Genomic DNA, 18,966 nt, shown 5'->3' with positions numbered 1-18,966 from the left:
GGAAGGTATTTTGGCTCTTGTTTTCAAAATGGGCACTTATCTGGGTGCTAGCTTCATATCATAACTTACTTGTTTATTGATTAGGTTAGTGTTTTAATGTTCTTTGTATTTACCACTCTGAAACCTGGCCATAAACATGTCAAGGTTTGTCTCATGGAGGTTAATCTCTGAAGTATTTCAGGGAATGAGGGAATCTCATGAAGTTCATGCCTGATCCCTCTTCTGGGCTCTTTGTTCCTTGAGGGCAGGAATCATGGAATTTACATAGGACTTTTCATTATTGTGGTTGCAGTCCAGGAAAAGTGCCAGACTGGCACAGGGAACCCTTGGTGCCTGTTTATTAAACAGATAGAAGGAAAAGTGATCTCTGAACAGTGAAAATAGGTTTCACTAAATAAGCCATAAGTTTCTGTGTTCTGCTTCCTGAAGACCATTGAGGTCATTATTAATTCAATATTTAAGCATATTGATTTTCTAAGAGAGTTGGGATAAAGTCAGATATTTGGGCATCCAAGGGAGAAACCTATAAAGTCAGACATGAGCATTCAAAACAAGGAGGCCTTCAACTACTGAAAGAGAACCTATGGATGGTTTCCAAACATCCTGAAGGCATCACTATATAGAACACTTTGCTGTAATGGTGCTTAGAACATTGGAACTGAATTCTCAGAAGAAAATTTACTTAAACTGTGTAAAATATAGGAAAATTCATTTATTTATTTTTGTTTTATTAAAACATTTTTTAATGTTTATTTTTGAGAGAGAGAGAGAAAGAGAGAGAGAGCACAGACAGGGGAGGGACAGAGAGAGGGAGACAGAATCCAAAGCAGGCTCCAGGCTCTGAGCTGTCAGCACAGAGCCCGATGCGGGGCTTGAACCCACGAACTGTGAGATCATGACCTGAGCCAAAGTCGGATGCTTAACTGACTGAGCCACCCAGGCACCCCTATTTTATTTTTTTTAAGTACGATGTTGTGAAAGCATGATTCTTCTTTGACAAAGTTGAATTGTTCAGTATAAATCCTAGGAAGCACTAACATGAACAAGGAAAAAATAAAGACAATCTGGAAGGGGATACAGTTTCTGAATACCAGATGTTACAGAACAGAGGGAAAAACCATAAGTCTGTGTAGGATCAAACCTTGATTATCCAAAGTAGTGGTATATAAGAATGCACATAAATTCCAAAATAGTAATCAAGAAACAATTTATATTTAATTTTAAAAGGCAGTCACACACAGGGACTACACATACACACACACACACACACACACACACACACACACACACTCTTATACTCCCCTGGTTTTAACACTCTTCACACTTCATCCTATTGTTTTTTTTCCCACTTTGTGTTTTTTCTAATTTTATTTTTTAAATTTTTTATTTAGTTATTTTTTTAAATACAATTTATTGTCAAGTTAGCTAACATAAAGTGTATACAGTGTGTGCTCCTGGCTTTGGGAATAGATTCCCATGATTTATTGCTTACATACAACACTCAGCGCTCATGCCAACAAGTGCTGTTCTCAATGCCTGTAACCCATTCCCCCTACCCCCAGCCCCCATCAACCCTCAGTTTTCTCTCTGTATTTAAGAGTGTCTTATGGTTTGCCTCCCTCTCTGTTTGAAACTATTTTTTCCCCCTTTCCTTCCCCCATGGTCTTTTGTTAAGTTTCTCAAATACCACATATGAGTGAAACATACGATATCTGTGTTTCTCTGACTGACTTATTTCACTTAGCATAATACCTTCCGGTTCCATCCACGTTGCTGCAAATGGCATGATTTCATTCTTTCTCATTGCCAAGTAGTATTCCATTGTATATATAAACCACATCTTCTTTATCCATTCATCAGTTGATGGACACTTGAGCTCTTTCCATAATTTGGCTATTGTTGATAGTGCTGCTGTAAACATTGTGGGTACATCATCACTCCTATATCCTTGGGATAAATTCCTAGTAGTGCTATTGCTAGGTCATTGGGGTAGTTCTATTTTTAATTTTTTGAGGAACCTCCACACTGTTTTCCAGAGAGGCTGTAAGCAGTTTGCATTCCCACCAACAGTGCAGCTGGGTTCCTGTTTCTCCACATCCTCGCCAACGTCTGTTGTTTCGGAGTTGTTGATTTCAGCCACTCTGACTGGTGTGAGGTGGTATCTGAGTGTCATTTTGATTTGTATTTCCTTGATGATGAGCAGTGGTGAGCATCTTTTCAAGTGTCTGTTGGCCATCTGGATGTCTTCTTTGGAAAAGTGTCTATTCATGTCTTTTGCCCATTTCTTCACTGGATTATTTATTTTTTTGGGTGTTGATTTTGATAAGTTCTTTATAGATTTTGGATACTAACCCTTTACCCAATAGGTCATTTGCACATGTCTTCTCCCATTCCTTTGTTTGCTTTTTAGTTATGCTGATTGTTCCTTTTGCTGTGCAGAAGCTTTTTATCTTGATGAGGTCCCAATAGTTGATTTTTGTTTTTGTTTCCCTTGCCTCTGGAGACATGTTGAGTACAAAGTTGCTGTAGCTGAGGTCAAAGAGGTTGCTGCCTGTTTTGTCCTCTAGGGCTTTGATGGTTTCCTGTCTTACATTTAGGTTTTCATCCGTTTTGAGTTTATTTGTGTATGGTGTAAGAGAGTAGTCCAGTTTCATTCTTTTACATGTTGCTGTTTCATCCCAGATAAAATTGTTTTGGTACTTAAAGGGATAAACCTTAAGCTATGTGAAAAAAAATAGGTATTCAGAAAACTTCCTCCCTGAGAGTTTCACAACAAAGAAATTCAAATACCTGAGTAATTTTTAAAAATACGGTCTCCTTGTTTTATTTCCCTTTTTATGTCTACCTGTCGCAGAGTCTTTTTAGTGGTCATTTTAGGGTTACATGCTATAAATCTAAATCTGAAACTCTAATAACTTTAGCATGCACAATAAAAGATACAATGAGATCATGGAATAACTAAGCTTATATACCTTATGGAGCTGGTGATACAAGATTGTCACAGATATTCCTCTTTTTGCTAAGTATAAGAGAGGTGGTACCTGATTCTTATGTTCGTTCCACAGATATGCATTGAAATCTACTCTGTGCCTGGTACTTTGTAGGACTAGTCTGTATGAGTGAACAAAAAAGATAGAAATCCCTCCTCTAATGGAGAGGAGAGACAAGAGCTCAAATACAAAAATAATTTTATGATGTTGGAAAGTGATGCAAAAGTTCTATGAAAAATAAAACTGGGAAGGAGAACAGGGATGGCTGAGGTGAGCCTGTGGCAGGTGGCATGAAGGAGGGGAGGAGCAATAGATTGGAGAGGACTGTGGCACCTGGGTGGCTCAAACATCTGGTTTTTGATATTGACTCCGGTTAGGATCTTCCATTGGGGAGTTTTAGCCCCACGTTGGGCTCTGTGCTGGCAGCATGGAGTCCGCTTGGGATTCTGTTTCTCTCTCCCTCCCTCCCTCCTTCTCTCTCTCTCTCTCTCTCTTCCCCTCCCCTGCTCATCTGTGCTCTGTCTCTCAAATAAACACTAAAAAAATAAATTGGAGAGGAGTTTGAGAGGCAGATACACGTGATGCTGACAGCTATTGTCATAATTAAGATGAGAGCCTCTAGAGAGTTTTATTTTATTTATTTATTTATTTATTTTTGCATTAGTTATATTTTATTTTATTTTATTTTTTTAATTTATATATGAAATTTATTGTCAAATTGGTTTCCATACAACACCCAGTGCTCATCCCAAAAGGTGCCCTCCTCAATACCCATCACCCACCCTCTCCTCCCTCCCACCCCCCATCAACCCTCAGTTTGCTCTCAGTTCTCAACAGTCTCTTATGCTTTGGCTCTCTCCCACTCTAACCTCTTTTTTTTTTTCCTTCCCCTCCCCCATGGGTTCCTGTTAAGTTTCTCAGGATCCACATAAGAGTGAAACCATATGGTATCTGTCTTTCTCTGTATGGCTTATTTCACTTAGCATCACACTCTCCAGTTCCATCCACGTTGCTACAAAAGGCCATATTTCATTTTTTCTCATTGCCACGTAGTATTCCATAGTGTATATAAACCACAATTTCTTTTTTTTTTTTTTTTAATTTTTTTTTTCAACGTTTTTATTTATTTATGGGACAGACAGAGACAGAGCATGAACGGGGGACGGGCAGAGAGAGAGGGAGACACAGAATCGGAAACAGGCTCCAGGCTCCGAGCCATCAGCCCAGAGCCTGACGCGGGGCTCGAACTCACGGACCGTGAGATCGTGACCTGGCTGAAGTCGGACGCTTAACCGACTGCGCCACCCAGGCGCCCCTAAACCACAATTTCTTTATCCATTCATCAGTTGGTGGACATCTAGAGAGTTTTAAATTGTGGAAAATTCAGGATGTAACTTAGGGTTTAGTGGTAGAGGTGATGCCATGTGGTGAGATTCTGGATTCAGCTGAATTTGCTGACTATATGTGGGTTTTGAGGAAAGGACAGGACCCCAGGCTGAGAATCCGGAAGGATGGAGCTGCCATCAACTGATAGGGCTAATCTGCAGAGGAGGCAGAAGAGCACAGTTCTGTACATGTTACCATCTAGAGATGGGCTGCCTCGTTGGCAGGCAGATATAGGAGTCTGGAGGTTGGGGGAAGAGGTCTGAGCTGGAGGGCAGTTACATGGGGGGAACCTGTAGAAGTTCCGGTTTGATGGCCCTGGTTTCTCAGTACAGTAGAAACAAGGTCATCAGCAGGAAGAATGTTAGGAGGGAGATACGGAAAGTTAGAGGAGAAGGTATGAAACAGTTGTCTATGAAAGTGGGAAAATGAAGAGTTTGCAAATGCTGTGTGATTACCATCAGCAGGTGTGGCTGGCTGGTGGTCCATGGTCAGTAATTTAAAGTGACACCAGTGAGGGATGTTACACATTTCTCTGACACTTTCAACTTGGAGGTACTAACTAGAACAGAGTATAACAGGGATCTGGATATAACTGATTTGAGTAGAACTAGGATAAGAGTTTTGCCAAGACAGGAAAGAAGAGCTAAGGGGTAGAGAGACTACAGAAGGAAATGATAACAGGGTTGACCACGAAATTGAATTTGGATGAGCAGGGAAGCGAGGCCATGCACGAAGGAGCAACAGTGAAAGACCGCAGTTTAGCTGCTTCCAGGTCCCTGTGGGGGCAGATGATACTGAAGTCAGGTTAAAAATGAATCATTTAAAAGCAAATTTTATTTGTGTGTACTGAATCACGTTTCAAACATATGTAAAGATTGTTCTATTGAATGCATCAATAGAATGTTTTAAAATTAAATACAAATATTTGAACTTGTTAACTTTAGTTTTTCAAATGAAGTGTGTCTTTAGTTCTTTTTTTTCCCTAAACGACATAAGTTCAGATTTTTTATACTCCTCGTCTTCTTTCTTCCAACCCTCATGTTCTTTGGATTACGCTTGGGTAACCAACCACTCACCAAGCTATGTCCCTTGGGTAAATTTCTCAATCGCTCTGAGCCTCAGTTTTCTCATCCTAACATGGGGATAATTGTATGTCCTTTGTTGTAAGGATGAAAGTTACTGTATATTTATCCCCAGCACAGAACTCGGCACGTCTTTCTTTTTTTTTTTTTTTTAATTTTTTTTTTTTAACGTTTATTTTTGAGACAGAGAGAGACAGAGCATGAACGGGGGAGGGGCAGAGAGAGAGGGAGACACAGAATCGGAAGCAGGCTCCAGGCTCTGAGCCATCAGCCCAGAGCTTGACGCGGGGCTCGAACTCACAGGCTGTGAGATCGTGACCTGAGCCGAAGTCGGACGCTTAGCCAACTGAGCCACCCAGGCACCCCTCGGCATGTCTTTCTAAGTGGCAGATATTGTCATGATCTTAGGTTTACTGGATTAATATTTTATTAGAGTTGAATAACCAAATGTCAAAAACATGCTTTTCTGTCTTCTCAATATTTAGGAGTACTATCTAGAATTACCAATGTCAAAACATAGTATTAAAAATTGTTATTAACTTTTAATATATGTTTTTTCAGCTTTAAGAATAGACAAAGACATATTAGGAACTAACCATGAGTACGGGTGAGCTTTTTTTTGGTTCCTAGTACCAGAGAGACATTCATACAACTGCAGCATTTTCCCTGCCCTTTTGCTAGCTTAAATCAGTTTTGAAGCCCAAGCATCAGCAAATGTAACTCATTTGGATGTGTGGTCCTTTCAAGAGAAAGTTGAGACACATCGAAGATGAGAGATGGTAAAGCTTTCAGCGTCTGAATGGATCAACATATATATATATATATACACACACACATACACACACACATATATATGTATATATATATGTATATATATATATTTACACATGCACACTCACATAAGAGAATTAAAGAATGTCTTATACTTAATGTATTTGGAAACATTAAGAATGAATAACTCTTCCCCGTATAAAACTATGCATCTGGGTACCACAGTCATATTTTGTATCTGTCTTCTTTTAAAATAAACATGTTGTCTTTGAAAATTCAACTGCAATGATACTAAACATGAGGACCCTCCATTGCTGTGGAGGGTTCCTTCCCTCAGTCTGATTTAGAGGCTGCTTCTGTGATGTAGAACAGTATTTTTTGTTTCTCTCCCCCTCCATCAGCCAGTGTCTGGTTTTCAGGTCATGGACTGAGTAAACATGGCTTAAGCACTCCTTGTTTTTCTTAAAAAATTTTTAAAAAATGTTTATTTGTGAGTGTGTGTGTGTGTGTGTGAGAGAGAGAGAGAGAGAGAGAGAGAGAGCACAAGCAAGCTGGAGAGGCGCAGAGAGAGAGGGAGAGACAGAATCTGAAGCAGGCTCCAGACTCTGAGCTGTCAGCACAGAGCCCGACATGAGGCTCGAAACCACAGACCACAAGATCATGACCTGACCCGAAGTTGCATGCTTAATTGACTGAGCTACCCAGGTGCCCCTTTAAGCACTCTTTTCTAAAGATGCCTAAGGGCTATGTGCTTGAGTAGAGGTGACCTTTTCCTATTTAGGGTCCTAAAAAATGACAAAGCTCTCACAAAGATTTCTTCGTTAGTGGTAGAAGTGAAAGATACTATAAGTTAGTTTTTTATACTCCTATGTAGCACTTCCTCCCATGATAATAATCAGCAGTTATCGAAAGTAATTACTTCAGTTCATTGTTTTTGGTGACATATTCTCCTTGCCTGGCCTCTTGCATTCATCTAAAAGAATATATACTTCGACTGCGGATTTAGTTCAAGAAGTTAAATTAATAGAGAATATTAAAGAGCACACGGAACTCCAAAATGACTTTATTTGGCAAATCTGATTCCTCTCACCTGGAGAGCACAGAGGATTATGGGACTTCATTATTCAAGATCCAGTTTTCCCACTAAATAAATTGACCCTTATCACCAAACTTGTATTAGATCCATCTATGACTGTTCATATTTTTTCCAGTGATTATGTGGGGTGATGAAAATACTTTCTCCTTTTGTAGATCACAGGATAGTAGTTACTAAAGGAGCCCTGCCAACCTGTCACTTTGGCCCCTGATACGACAAAGAAACCAGCAAAGATACCAAATGATCTTACTGCCATTGTTATTATCTGTCAGAGAGAATTGATCTCCTTGAGGGCAATAGGGCTCTTACAGAATTGAATAAGTTAGTCAGGGATGACCCAGATTGGAACAAGCCCAAGTTTTATCAGGGCTCATCGTGCTTCAGAGAGGGCTACCTGACACATCGAGGTCAAGGAGACTTTCATAGCTTGTAAGTTTCTACTGTGAACAGTTCCTATCTTATTCTCGGAAACTGATAGCTATAAAATAACTCTGTATTTTTTATTGACCCTACTAGATAACTTGACTTTCTTCCAAGATCTTGAACATGCAACAACTTTGATATTTTGTTAGGGTTTTCTCCTCTTAGTTGAGAAGAAGATTAGAAGTCTGTCAAGGCCGGGACTTACTGTTCTCCCTTGCTGAGCTTTTGGAAATGTTGGTTGAAACTGACTGTAACTATATTAAATCTGTAGAAAGAATTGATCCTGCAGGCCTCACCACCAACTTCTGTTTGTGCAGGTTGTCAAGTCACTGGTCATAGCCTTGGTCTCTACAGTCAAAGACGATGGGCTTGCTGGTAACAGGATTGGTACCTAATAAACTGTTCACTCTTAATTTCAACTTCACATTTTGAAATAAACTGATTTAGCATAGAGTAGTGGTTCCCAAAGTATGGTTCAGGACCAGCAGCATCAACACTACCTGGAAATATGTTAGACATGCAAATACTTGAACCCCCACCCCAGACCTGTGGAATCAAAAAGTCAGGGTTGTGGTTCAGGACACTCTGATGCATGCTGGAGTTTGACAGCCACAAACAGAGCATCTTGACATGACTATACATAGGAATGTTTTTCTCTTTCAGGCAAGTGAGCTTATGTGTGTAATTCCAGTTGTTTGTTGGGTGGTGATGACCTCAGAAAGTTTTAAATGCTAACTGGGCCCAAAGGAATTCATTACTGCATATTTACCTTTGGTAATCTGCCTTGCTACAAACTTTTCATTAAGCATTCATTAAGGGAAACAGGGTTTTTGAGAACTGTTTGCTTTCAAGTACATTTGTATTCAAGAAGGAGCATAGTGCGATATGTTATTTTAGGTATGCTCTGTTATGAAGGATTTTTGTTTTTAATATCTTGTAGAAAAAATGCTATAATTAGAAATAATATAGTTTTAAATGATAATATTTGACTTTAAATTTTCTATAGAAGTAGTATTGTATAGTTGGAAAGGCATGACTTTGGAGTTAAAATAGCATGCCGTGAGTTATTTTAAACCCTTCTTTGACTTTTTGTTTCTTACTTTGAAAAATAGAGGTCATAAATGACACTGGGAAATGTATTTCATAAAGAGTAGCCATGATAGAAATGTTAGTACTTATTTTATAAGCAATGCTTGGTTTACACTTCTTTCTTTCTTTCTTTCTTTCTTTCTTTCTTTCTTTCTTTCTGGAACAGCATGAGTGACTGTGAGCAGGGGAGAGGGGCGGAGGGAGGGAGGGAGAGAGAGAGAGAGAGAGAGAGAGAGAGAGAAAATCTTAAACAGACTCCATGCTTAGCACAGAGCCCGATGTGGGGCTCGATCCCAGGACCCTGGGATCATGACCTGAGCCGAAATCAAGAGTCGGATGCTCAACCGACTGAGCCACCCAGGCATCCCTATATTTCTTTATTGCTAATCTTAATTGGTTTTGTGCATAATGATCTCTTGTAGATTTTAGAACTTTATTGGTTTTTTCAGCTTCTGTGACTGAATGGAATATTGGATCATGTAGCATCACGCAGACCTAATGCTTAGGGCAACATTAGACGTTTGTAGCTATTAATTATAAATTCTCCCTTCAAAAACTTTATTTAAAAAATTATAAATCAATACATCTTCATTGTGCCAAAGATAAGAAAGAAGAGTTCATCTTCTATTCCCTTTGTATTCTCACTATCGATAACCGATAGTCATAGCCCTGTGTAAATAATTCTATACTTTTATCCATGTTCTTGCAAATGTATGTGAACATACACACAGTTTGTGTTATTAAGTGAAGCAAACCAAGGCCAGGCCAATTGTGGATTCAACAGTGCATTAAGAAATACAAGCTAGATCTGTGGAGCTGCGGTACACTAAGATAGCCCTTGATTCTCTAATCAAGGCTTGATAATCTAATCCGTAGACCCTCGTGTGCTGATGTGGCCCTTCTTCCAGCCTAAGAATTTGAAAAGGCAGTGGACTTCTGTTCCAGCATCTTGTGAACTGGCAGGCTCCACATTCCTCGCAGCCGACAGTACTCTAAACGGTCTTGTCTTCCTGAGGAACTAAGGAGGTGACAAGAGCTGCACCGGCTTATGTGCATCCTAGATCTATGTATACCTTTGCCTATTTTGGTAGGTGGTAACTAAAGTGAAACTTCAACTGTGCCCACGTTGTTATTCTTACCATTCTTTGAATCCAGATCAGTCATTTTGGTCTGTGCTTCATTCATGTTTATTAATTTTTGGTTTTGATCATTTCTATTTGCAGGTCTCCGTTATTTCCTTTTTTTTTTTCCCCCTAACTATACATAATAGTCATTCGTTCAGGTCAATGGATGGATATATATAATTTTAAATAAATGTGTAATATTCTGTAATGTGGGTGTGTCCTAGTGTATGTATCAGCTCTTCCATAATTGAAGGACTCTCATGATATTTCCAAAACTGTTACTACAAAAAACAAACAAAAAAACCCCCAAAACTACAGTATACATTCTTGTACATATACCTATACCTATAGGTAAGGCTCCCCAAAATGGAATTGCTGTGTCAATAGTTACATGTATTTTCTTTTTTTTTTTAATTTATTTTTTTATTTTTTTATTTATTTTTGAGACAGAGAGAGACAGAGCATGAGCAGGGGAGGGGCAGAGAGAGAGGCAGACACAGAATCCGAAGCAGGCTCCAGGCTCCGAGCTGTCAGCACGGAGCCCGACGTGGGGCTTGAACTCCCAAACCGTGAGATCATGAAGTGATCTGAAGTCGGACGCCCAACCGACTGAGCCACCCAGGTGCCCCAGTTACATGTATTTTCAATTTTACTAGATATTGTTAAATTTTTTTTTTTGGTGGAGGGGAGATTTTAAGCAATTCATTTCCCATTGCCAGAGGATTTGTTTCCCGTATCCTCACCAGCACTGACTACAAGAGAACTTTCCTAAGCAAGAGAGAAGTTAACAGTTTTACCCAGCTAACAATAAGTGTTCTGAATTTTCTTCCAGTAAATTTACTATAATTTTTACATTTAAGTTTTAATTTACCTAGAGATTTTTTAAATCAAAAATTTATTAAAATATTTTGAAATAAAAATTTATTTTTAAATGAGGTATAAAGGATTTTAGCTTTCTGGCTTTCAAGATTATTCAGGTATGTTAAGTCATCATTTTCCCACTGATTTGAAATCCCACAATTGGGATATTTGCCATATGTTATCTTTCTGTTTATACAAGGATCTACTTTTGGGCCCTCTGCGCTAATTTTGTCTTACCATTATAACAACCACAATTTAGTGGCTTAGTCCATGCCACTCATAAACGCTAGTTTATGAGTATAGTTCTGTTGATGAAAAGTCCAGGTATGGTGAGACTTGGTTCTTTGCTCAGGTTCTCAACGGCTGAAATTAGGATGTCATCGAGGCTGAGTTCTTAACTGAAAACCCAGGAAGAATCTGCTTCCAACTTTACTCAGGTTGTTGGCAGACCTTGGTTCTTTGCAGTAGTAGGACCTATGTCTCCATTTTCTTGCTGGCCGTCACTGGAAGGCTGCTCTCAACCCCTAGAGACAACCAGCAGCCATCCTTTTGCATTGTATTTAATTTGCTAGATTTTTATGAGTTTTTCCATCAATATTCCTAAGTAAAAGTGGTTTATAATTTTTTGTGGCAATTATAAAAAAGTTTGCACATGTTTTTAATATGTATAGATATTTATATTATGGTGATAAATGGTTATTCGCAGTGAAACTTTTTTATTTTTATTTTTTTTACCATATAATTGCCTTGCTGTGAAGGAGTGTTGCAAGTTGGGTGTATGTAGCATTTGGTTCATGTTAATCTCATACCCAGTCCTTCTCTCCCAGTATTCACGTGTGTTAAGAATCTTGACCTTTAGGGGGTGCCTGGGTGGCTCAGTTGGTTAAGTGGCTGACGACTTCTGCTGAGGCTCAGGTCATGATCTCCGGGTTGGTGGATTTGAGCCTCCTGTGGGGCTCTGTGCTGACAGCTCAGAGCCTGGAGCCTGATTCAAATTCTGTGTCTCCCTCTCTCTCTCCTCTCCCTCCCCCACTCACACTCTACCTCTCTGTCTCTAAAAAATAAATAAACATTAAAAAAAAAAGCATCTTGACCTTTAGGATCTATGATCATATTAATTAATTTTTAAATTCTAGATAAAATGCTAATGTCCGTTAGTGAAAGCAAAGTGTCCAGAGTCAGGTGTTTTTTGACATTGCATATTTGGGTAATGTTGGGCTTCAAGTTTCCATGCTTAGCCTGGGAACATGCAGGCCTTTTCATATAGTTAATCTTTAATGGTATTTTTCCATCACTAACCAGCAGCAAGTTTGTTGTAACCCAAATTTTCACAAGTAGTAGTTTACTCCTGAAGTAAAAATGATGTTAGGCATGGAGACTTTAATAAAACCTAGGTAAATGTTGTTTTTTTTTCCTTTTAAACCAAATACTAAATCTCCCTACCTTTAGGGACAGTAGCTCACTCACAAGTCAAGTATCTAGATCTGAAAATTCTTTCTGTTTCTAAGTGATGATAATTGAACTTTTAGCCTTTGGTTCTGTGTGTGCGTGTGAGTGTGTGTGTGTGTGTGTGTGTGTGTGTGTGTGTTTAATTTTGCTGTTAATTCTGAAGGCAGTGTTTCAATCAGTGGCAGAGTAGTAGGTCAAATAAAGCATGGGACCATTTTATGTATTAGCAGAACACCGTGACAAATCAACTCTCTTTGGAGTGGGCTAAATCTTGGAATGATGAATGATGTTTTGAAAAATCGTAAAAATGCTTCATAGCACGTTGTTCTTTAGAGTTTTGTCTACTAGGTTACTCTGTTTACCCCTGGGAACAGCTAAGAAGAAGGTATTGCTATCCTCACATGGTTGGTTGCCTGGCAAACTCTCCAATTAAATGAAATGCAAAATTGCTAAAGCTGAGTGTGAGTTATATACAGTTTAAGAAATTAAATATAGATCAATAATTGGGTATAGTTGTTAATGTCAACACTGTGCATATAAATTCTCAATATTTATGAATAAATGCTATAATTGAGAGAACATTTTCCAGATAATCACTACATTTTTTTGCTTTACTTAGCTCTTAATTATGGTTCACACACCATTGTAAGGGCTTTACGTATATTAACTCACTTAATCCTCACAACAACCCTTTGATCAAGGTTAGCTGGCAAGTGAAGGTGCCAGGAATTGATGTCAGCGTCTGGCTTTGGAGTCTATGCTCTTAATCACTACTATACTGCTTACTGGTCTTATAAAGCCAGTAGGAAAGAAAACGATGATTTTCTGCAAGAGTCTTTCAGGCTTGGAGAAGCAGATTCCTTCTATTAATAAAGGTAGGAGGAATGCAGTCACAAACTGACTGCTTCTGTTTTCTCAAACTTAAATCTTATTACTCCTGCTTCTAATGGAAGGAAAGCCAGGCTGAACCATGAAAGAGGAAATGGGGTGTTTCGTCTCCTTTCCCCATACTTCCTCGTTTCTATAAAATTCAATGATCAACAGTCATTTGTTGATCATCTAACTTTGGCCAAGCATTAGACTCTGTTGTGGAGTCTGGAAGCAATTAGATGTGTTGCCTGACTTTGAAGAAAGAAGCTACCTGCTGCACCCTGAAACAAGTGGGGTGAATGAGCCAGGCTCAGCATTGTAATGGGAGCAGAGCAGGGAATGCCTTACTGTATCTCCTGTGTGGACCCTCCTCAGTTTCCCCCACTCCACGGTCAAACTAAAACAGTCAAAAGGATGAATAGGGGCTGGTGCAGTGAGTGGATGAAATGATTGATCAGCCCTCCAGAAAGAGCAGCATTTGCAGAGATACGAGGTATAACCTGTGCTTTGCAACCTCCCTGATAAGTCATTTGGGTACTGGATTCCACATTCAGGGCTCCATTCTAGATTCTTTTAATCAGGATGTCCAGGGAAGGGGCCTAGGGAACTGTTACGACAGAAGCTTGGGAAACACCAGACAAGTGGAATACAGTTTGTTTGTGAACATAGTTTGAATTTTGGATAGAATGGTTGAGGATGAGATCGGGTGGTGTGGGGGTCATTTTATGTCGTGCCTGTATTTTGTTAATGTTTGTTCTTCTATATGTATCCTACTTAGTGCTGGTTACTTGTCACATATCTACAGGTGTATTGGACTGAGCATTTACTTAGAGTTGGACAACTTTATTTAATTTGAAAAGCAATACATTGAAAGATTGGATCTCAGCCCAATTTACAGGGTTTACAACCTTGATTCTGTATAACCTGAGAAATAGCCAAAGTGGAGACTGAGAGTGGGGAATAGAATGAACAATGTTTGTCAACAGTGTGCCCCATGATTCTTCATGGTGTCTCATTTTTTTCATTGGCAAGCTGAGGTGCAGAGGTTAATTACATAGGTCACATACCTAATAAGTTATACAACTGATATATGAGCTGGAGTCTATAGAGCAGGAAGAATTTGATTTGTCAAAAAGTGGTAAACATTGTGCTCATTCACTCAATTAAAATAGGTGAACCAGAAAATGCAGGGTTAGGGTCAGGGGTTATAGTAAAAAGGCTTCTGACAGTTGTTAACATGTGAAAATATGTGCCCAATATTCTGTTGTGTTTTTTTTTTTTATTTAAGAGAAACTAAGTATCAGTATTTTATGTGAATTTATATCTATTTGCAAAGGTTGGTCCTGTATCAGAAAACAAATTCTAATGTGTTTACCGACACCATGATACAAGATACATCACTGGGTAGAATTTTGCTTAAAGGCCACTGGTTTGTGGCCTCTAGATTAAATAATCTCTAAAGTCTAAGCTTTAAAATACTATGATTCATGCTGATTCTTAATGAGGTATGACTTACTCTGATTTGCTTTCCTTTTGATATCTTAAGTTTTGCTGTAGATTTATGTGAACTACTATTAATAACAACCTTCTTTAAGCAGTAATGTATTTTTAGCTTTGCTGGGATAGATAAAGAAAGATTAAAAGGCTACCTTCTCCTGGCCATGATAGGAAGTGTTGCCATCCCTGAACATTCTAGTTCGGCTGTTTTCCCCTGCCTTTCTGCCATAACAGAAAGTAGGTCTGTTCACTTCCATGTATACTTTCGACCCATTGTGGAGCCACATTCCATCATTGTCTTTCCAAAGTGTGTATAGCAACATACTAGTTAATCTCAAGACCAATTCAGTGCATCTTGACCAGTATTAAAATGGGAGAGAGACCAAACGAGAGGGAAAATAGAGTAGAATAGAACATGCGTTGCAAGTAATAAGGATAAGAATTGTTTTAGAACTTCTGTTTCAGCTGTGTTTGTATTTGTGTGTGTGGAGGTTCTAGGTTACATCACAGAACGTATTTCTCACCAGTCTGACAGTTGACAAATTTTGAAAATGCTCGAGCTAGAATGTCTAAGTAGATCCTTGGTCATTCCTGCTCGATATAAAGTGGTTTAAATTCTAAACTGGAAATTTGAAAGGATATTAACCACATCTTAATTACCTCTGCATCTGGTCTTTTTGCAATCCCACGAAGACGCTATTAGTGTCTCTGTCTTGTGTAGATCAGTCCTTTGATCCAGTATTCACTCTTCAGGAGAGAATGGCAGTGCTGAGGGGAAGGCATTACAAGATGAGTCACCTGGCCTTGGAGAGAAGGACAGAGATTCAATGGCTGAGGAGGATGCTGGGGAGGGCAATAGGCAGCCCCAATTCAGTCCTCACTAAAATTCCCTGGGATTGAGAACGGGGGAAGGGGAAACACAATACATGAGTAAATAGAGCCCCTAATGAAAGTGTTCTCATACCATTTATACCTTCAGCGGTTGGGTCATATGTTTGTTTGATATGGAAAAAATTGTAAATTTTACTATCCTTCCTGTTCTTTAAGACTTTCCAGAAGTTTATGAGGAGTGTTTCAGTGGGTGTCTGTTTGTTTTGCCAGATCACCTACACCTCCTGGATCTCAGCGCGTTTTGGACATGACTGAGTGTCTTCAGTGGGCCAGGTATCACTGGCAGCGGCTGATGGGCAGCACACGCAGGGACGACGAGGAGAGGCCGTACAACTATTCCTCTCTGCTCGCCTGTGGGAATGTGTCCTCTCACGCTCCCAAACTGGCAGCAAAGCACCGCGTTGTTGTCCCCCACCTTCGGCCCTTCAAGGATGAGTATGAAAAGTTCTCTGGTACCTACGTCAATAACCGAATACGAACAACAAAGTACACACTTCTAAATTTTGTGCCAAGAAACTTATTTGAACAATTTCACAGGTACTTTTATTCTCTTTTTGAAAAAGAAGATCTTACGTTCTTTGTCATTCTGGTTGATACAAGAATTTTCATTTCTATAACGTAGGTTACCTAAGCCTGCGACTTGGGACATTTCCTTTGATGACTCTGGTAGAGTCTGTTGTGAAAAGATGACCCCTCACGTTTACACAGCGCTTTACAATTGGTAAAATGCTTTCTCTTGACCAGGGAAGATACTGTTGTGTTCATATTCTAGATTAGGAAACAAAGTTCGATGCTGGGGTTTACCCATGGTCATGCCAGTGATAAGGAGCAGACCAGGAGCCATAGCTCTGAGTCTTTTCACACTTGCTTCCATGTTCTTTCCATTAGACCAAGCTGCATTTTATTTTCGCTTTTTCTTACTTGATTATAGGGGGAAATAGAGCTCTGAAGCAAATGCAGATATAAGATGTTACTAGGTGAAGCAACGGCATAGTTCAGTTTAATATGTATTTATTGAAGCTCTCCTGTGAGTTTAGGCATTGAAGGAAATGTCTAAATGGTGCTCCTTTCCTAATGGAGTTTGCCATTCAGCCGAGGAAACAGGAGGTGTATACAATGAAAAGACACAGTGGATGTGATGAGTGTTATAAAGTCCTACCAAGTAGGATGGAAGCCTCAAAATGAGCAATAGTAGAACAATAGAAGAGGAAATGGCGTTGAAATTTAATTATGGAGAGCGGGTGAGATTTTCAAGGCAAAGGTGTTGGCAAAGCACATTTCAGATGCAGGAAGGAATAGGAGTAAAAGCAGAAAGGCAGTAGCATAGATTTAACTGAGGCCTGGAATGTGGACCCTTCTGCCTGACACCCTTAGAAGCAAATAAAGGCAGAGAGAACATTTAGGAAGATTCCGTATACACTCTGGTGAGTGGTAAGACCTGAGCTTAGAAAAATGCAGGAATGAAAAGAATGATCTATTACAGATATTATGGTTTAGATATGGAGAATTAAGTAAAAAGATGGTGTGAACCTTTTGATCTGAGTTAGCCAGAAGGATTAGGAGAAGACAGGAATGAAAAGAAAGTTGGTTTGATTATTTTGTTTTTATAAATGTTGAGATTGAGATGCTAATGTGTGAATAGAGAGATTCTCAGCAGTCATTATTCATTCTACACATATTCATTTTCATTATTCACTCTACTTTGGTTCCACATGCATTTATTGAACGGTGGGTATGTTTACAGTATAGATGTGACTTTGTTGAATTAATGGCTTTAAATGCTATGGGTGAGTCTGTCTTTTATGAAGCTCATAATCTAGAGCTCATAAACACTTGATGGAGCTAGAATCTGGAACTTGAACAGAGTCCAGGGCCAGTGTTGTAAGTTTGGATGCAGTCCACATGGAAACAATAGAAGCCAAAAAAGTAGCAAAAAGAGTTAAGAAAGAAATTTTCAGAGCAGAAGGAGTTAGAGGCGAGGAAGGGAGAAATGTGGGGAAGTTATTTTGAGAAGTTTAATGGTTAATGGAGAAAATTCATGGTAAAAACTCAAGGGGCTATGCAGGATTGAGATTTTAAGGAAATGAGCCACTTGAATTTACCTTAGGGACCAGTGGAGAAGTATTTGAATATGTAAAATAAAGGAGTGGAGGAAGTTCCCGAAAAAGTGAATAGCCGAAGAGCTGAGATAGAAGGGTAGGTCTCCAGGGGAAAAAAACCCTCTCGGGCTTCTCTGGTTATTTTGAGCCTTGTTTGAATCTAATGTTCGGACTTGCAAAGTAACTTCTGAAGGCTAGAGAATTGGAGTTTTAAAACATTTATTTCTACTATGTGTTAAACACTGAATTTCCTCTAAATTTCTAGAGCCTTTAAAATGAAAATAGTGTCTTCTGTTATGCTTTATGTCATGTTTTACACAACCCAAGACTATCCTGCTCCAATATTCACTATTATGTATTTAATAAAAAATACCTCCTATTTATTGAAGTAATGCCCTGAGCTGGATGTCTGCAGGAGTGACACATTGCTCAGATCCGTCAGGTTGTGCTAGTTCTCTATTTCGTAGCATCGAAAATGAAACAGTAGAAATTCGTTGGAAGGCACCCTGTGGTATTGTTGCCCCTCTTGCTTTAAACTTGTATGTGATTTGTTAACACCTGCTTGTGTGTGTTTGGATTTGCAGAGCTGCCAATTTATATTTCCTGTTTCTAGCTGTCTTGAACTGGGTGCCTTTGGTCGAAGCCTTCCAAAAGGAAATTACGATGCTGCCTTTGGTGGTGGTCCTTACGATTATCGCAATTAAAGATGGTTTGGAAGATTACCGAAAATACAAGATTGACAAACAGATCAATAATTTAGTAACTAAAGTTTACAGTAGGTAAGTGGAACAGGAGCTGTGCTAGGGAATACCCATGTCTTAGAAATGTGCAGAATGTTACTTTTTTCTCCCTTAGATGTGATTGGGACCCTTTTTGGTGATGGTGGTGGTGGTGATGTTTTCAGCTAATATTTGTTGAAGACCTGCAGTGAGTTTAGTTCAGGTGTCATAGCAGAACCAAAATGTGTAAGGTGGTCCTGATTTAGGATGGTCTGATTTAGGATTCTTTGACTTTACTGTGATACAAGGCAGTGTGCATTCAGATTTCAAATTTAGACAGTTTCCCTGGGTGAGTGATGCGGTAAGATACTTTCATGATGCTGGACAGTAGCAGGGAGCCTCAGTTCCCAGTCAGCCCTGTGATCAGGGGGGTACATAATTATTTTGTACCCATACAACATTCTGTTTTTCACTTTCAGTACAGTAGTCAATAAATTATGTGAGATATTCAACACTTCATTATATTTTAGTATATGTGCTGCCGAAGCGAGCACTAACACTTCATTATAAAATAGGCTTTGTGTTAGATGATTTTGCCCAACTATAGGCTCATAGGTAA

The 18,966-nt window shown here is 39.2% G+C and overlaps 1 protein-coding gene across 5 annotated transcripts in view; it reads left to right on the top strand.

Annotated features, from left to right (window-relative positions):
* ATP10D (ATPase phospholipid transporting 10D (putative)) overlaps positions 1 to 18,966 on the top strand; it is a 111,485-nt gene that overhangs the window by 12,959 nt on the left and 79,560 nt on the right. For 4 of the 5 annotated variants that reach the window (XM_040484402.1, XM_040484398.1, XM_040484389.1 and 1 more), the window contains exons 2-3: positions 15,740 to 16,066; positions 18,213 to 18,407. In XM_040484402.1, coding sequence (XP_040340336.1) covers positions 15,777 to 16,066; positions 18,213 to 18,407 — 485 coding nt within the window. In that variant the 5' untranslated portion in view covers positions 15,740 to 15,776. Of the gene's footprint in view, positions 1 to 15,739; positions 16,067 to 18,212; positions 18,408 to 18,966 lie in introns of those variants that run through there. The other variant, XM_040484411.1, reaches the window with a different exon arrangement.

This window comes from Herpailurus yagouaroundi, unplaced genomic scaffold, assembly GCF_014898765.1.
Source record: "Herpailurus yagouaroundi ecotype Mexico unplaced genomic scaffold, PumYag 28, whole genome shotgun sequence".
In the NCBI taxonomy this organism is placed as follows: domain Eukaryota; kingdom Metazoa; phylum Chordata; class Mammalia; order Carnivora; family Felidae; genus Herpailurus; species Herpailurus yagouaroundi.
Note: the sequence above shows the minus strand (reverse complement) of the source record. Positions and strands in the feature narration are given on the sequence as shown.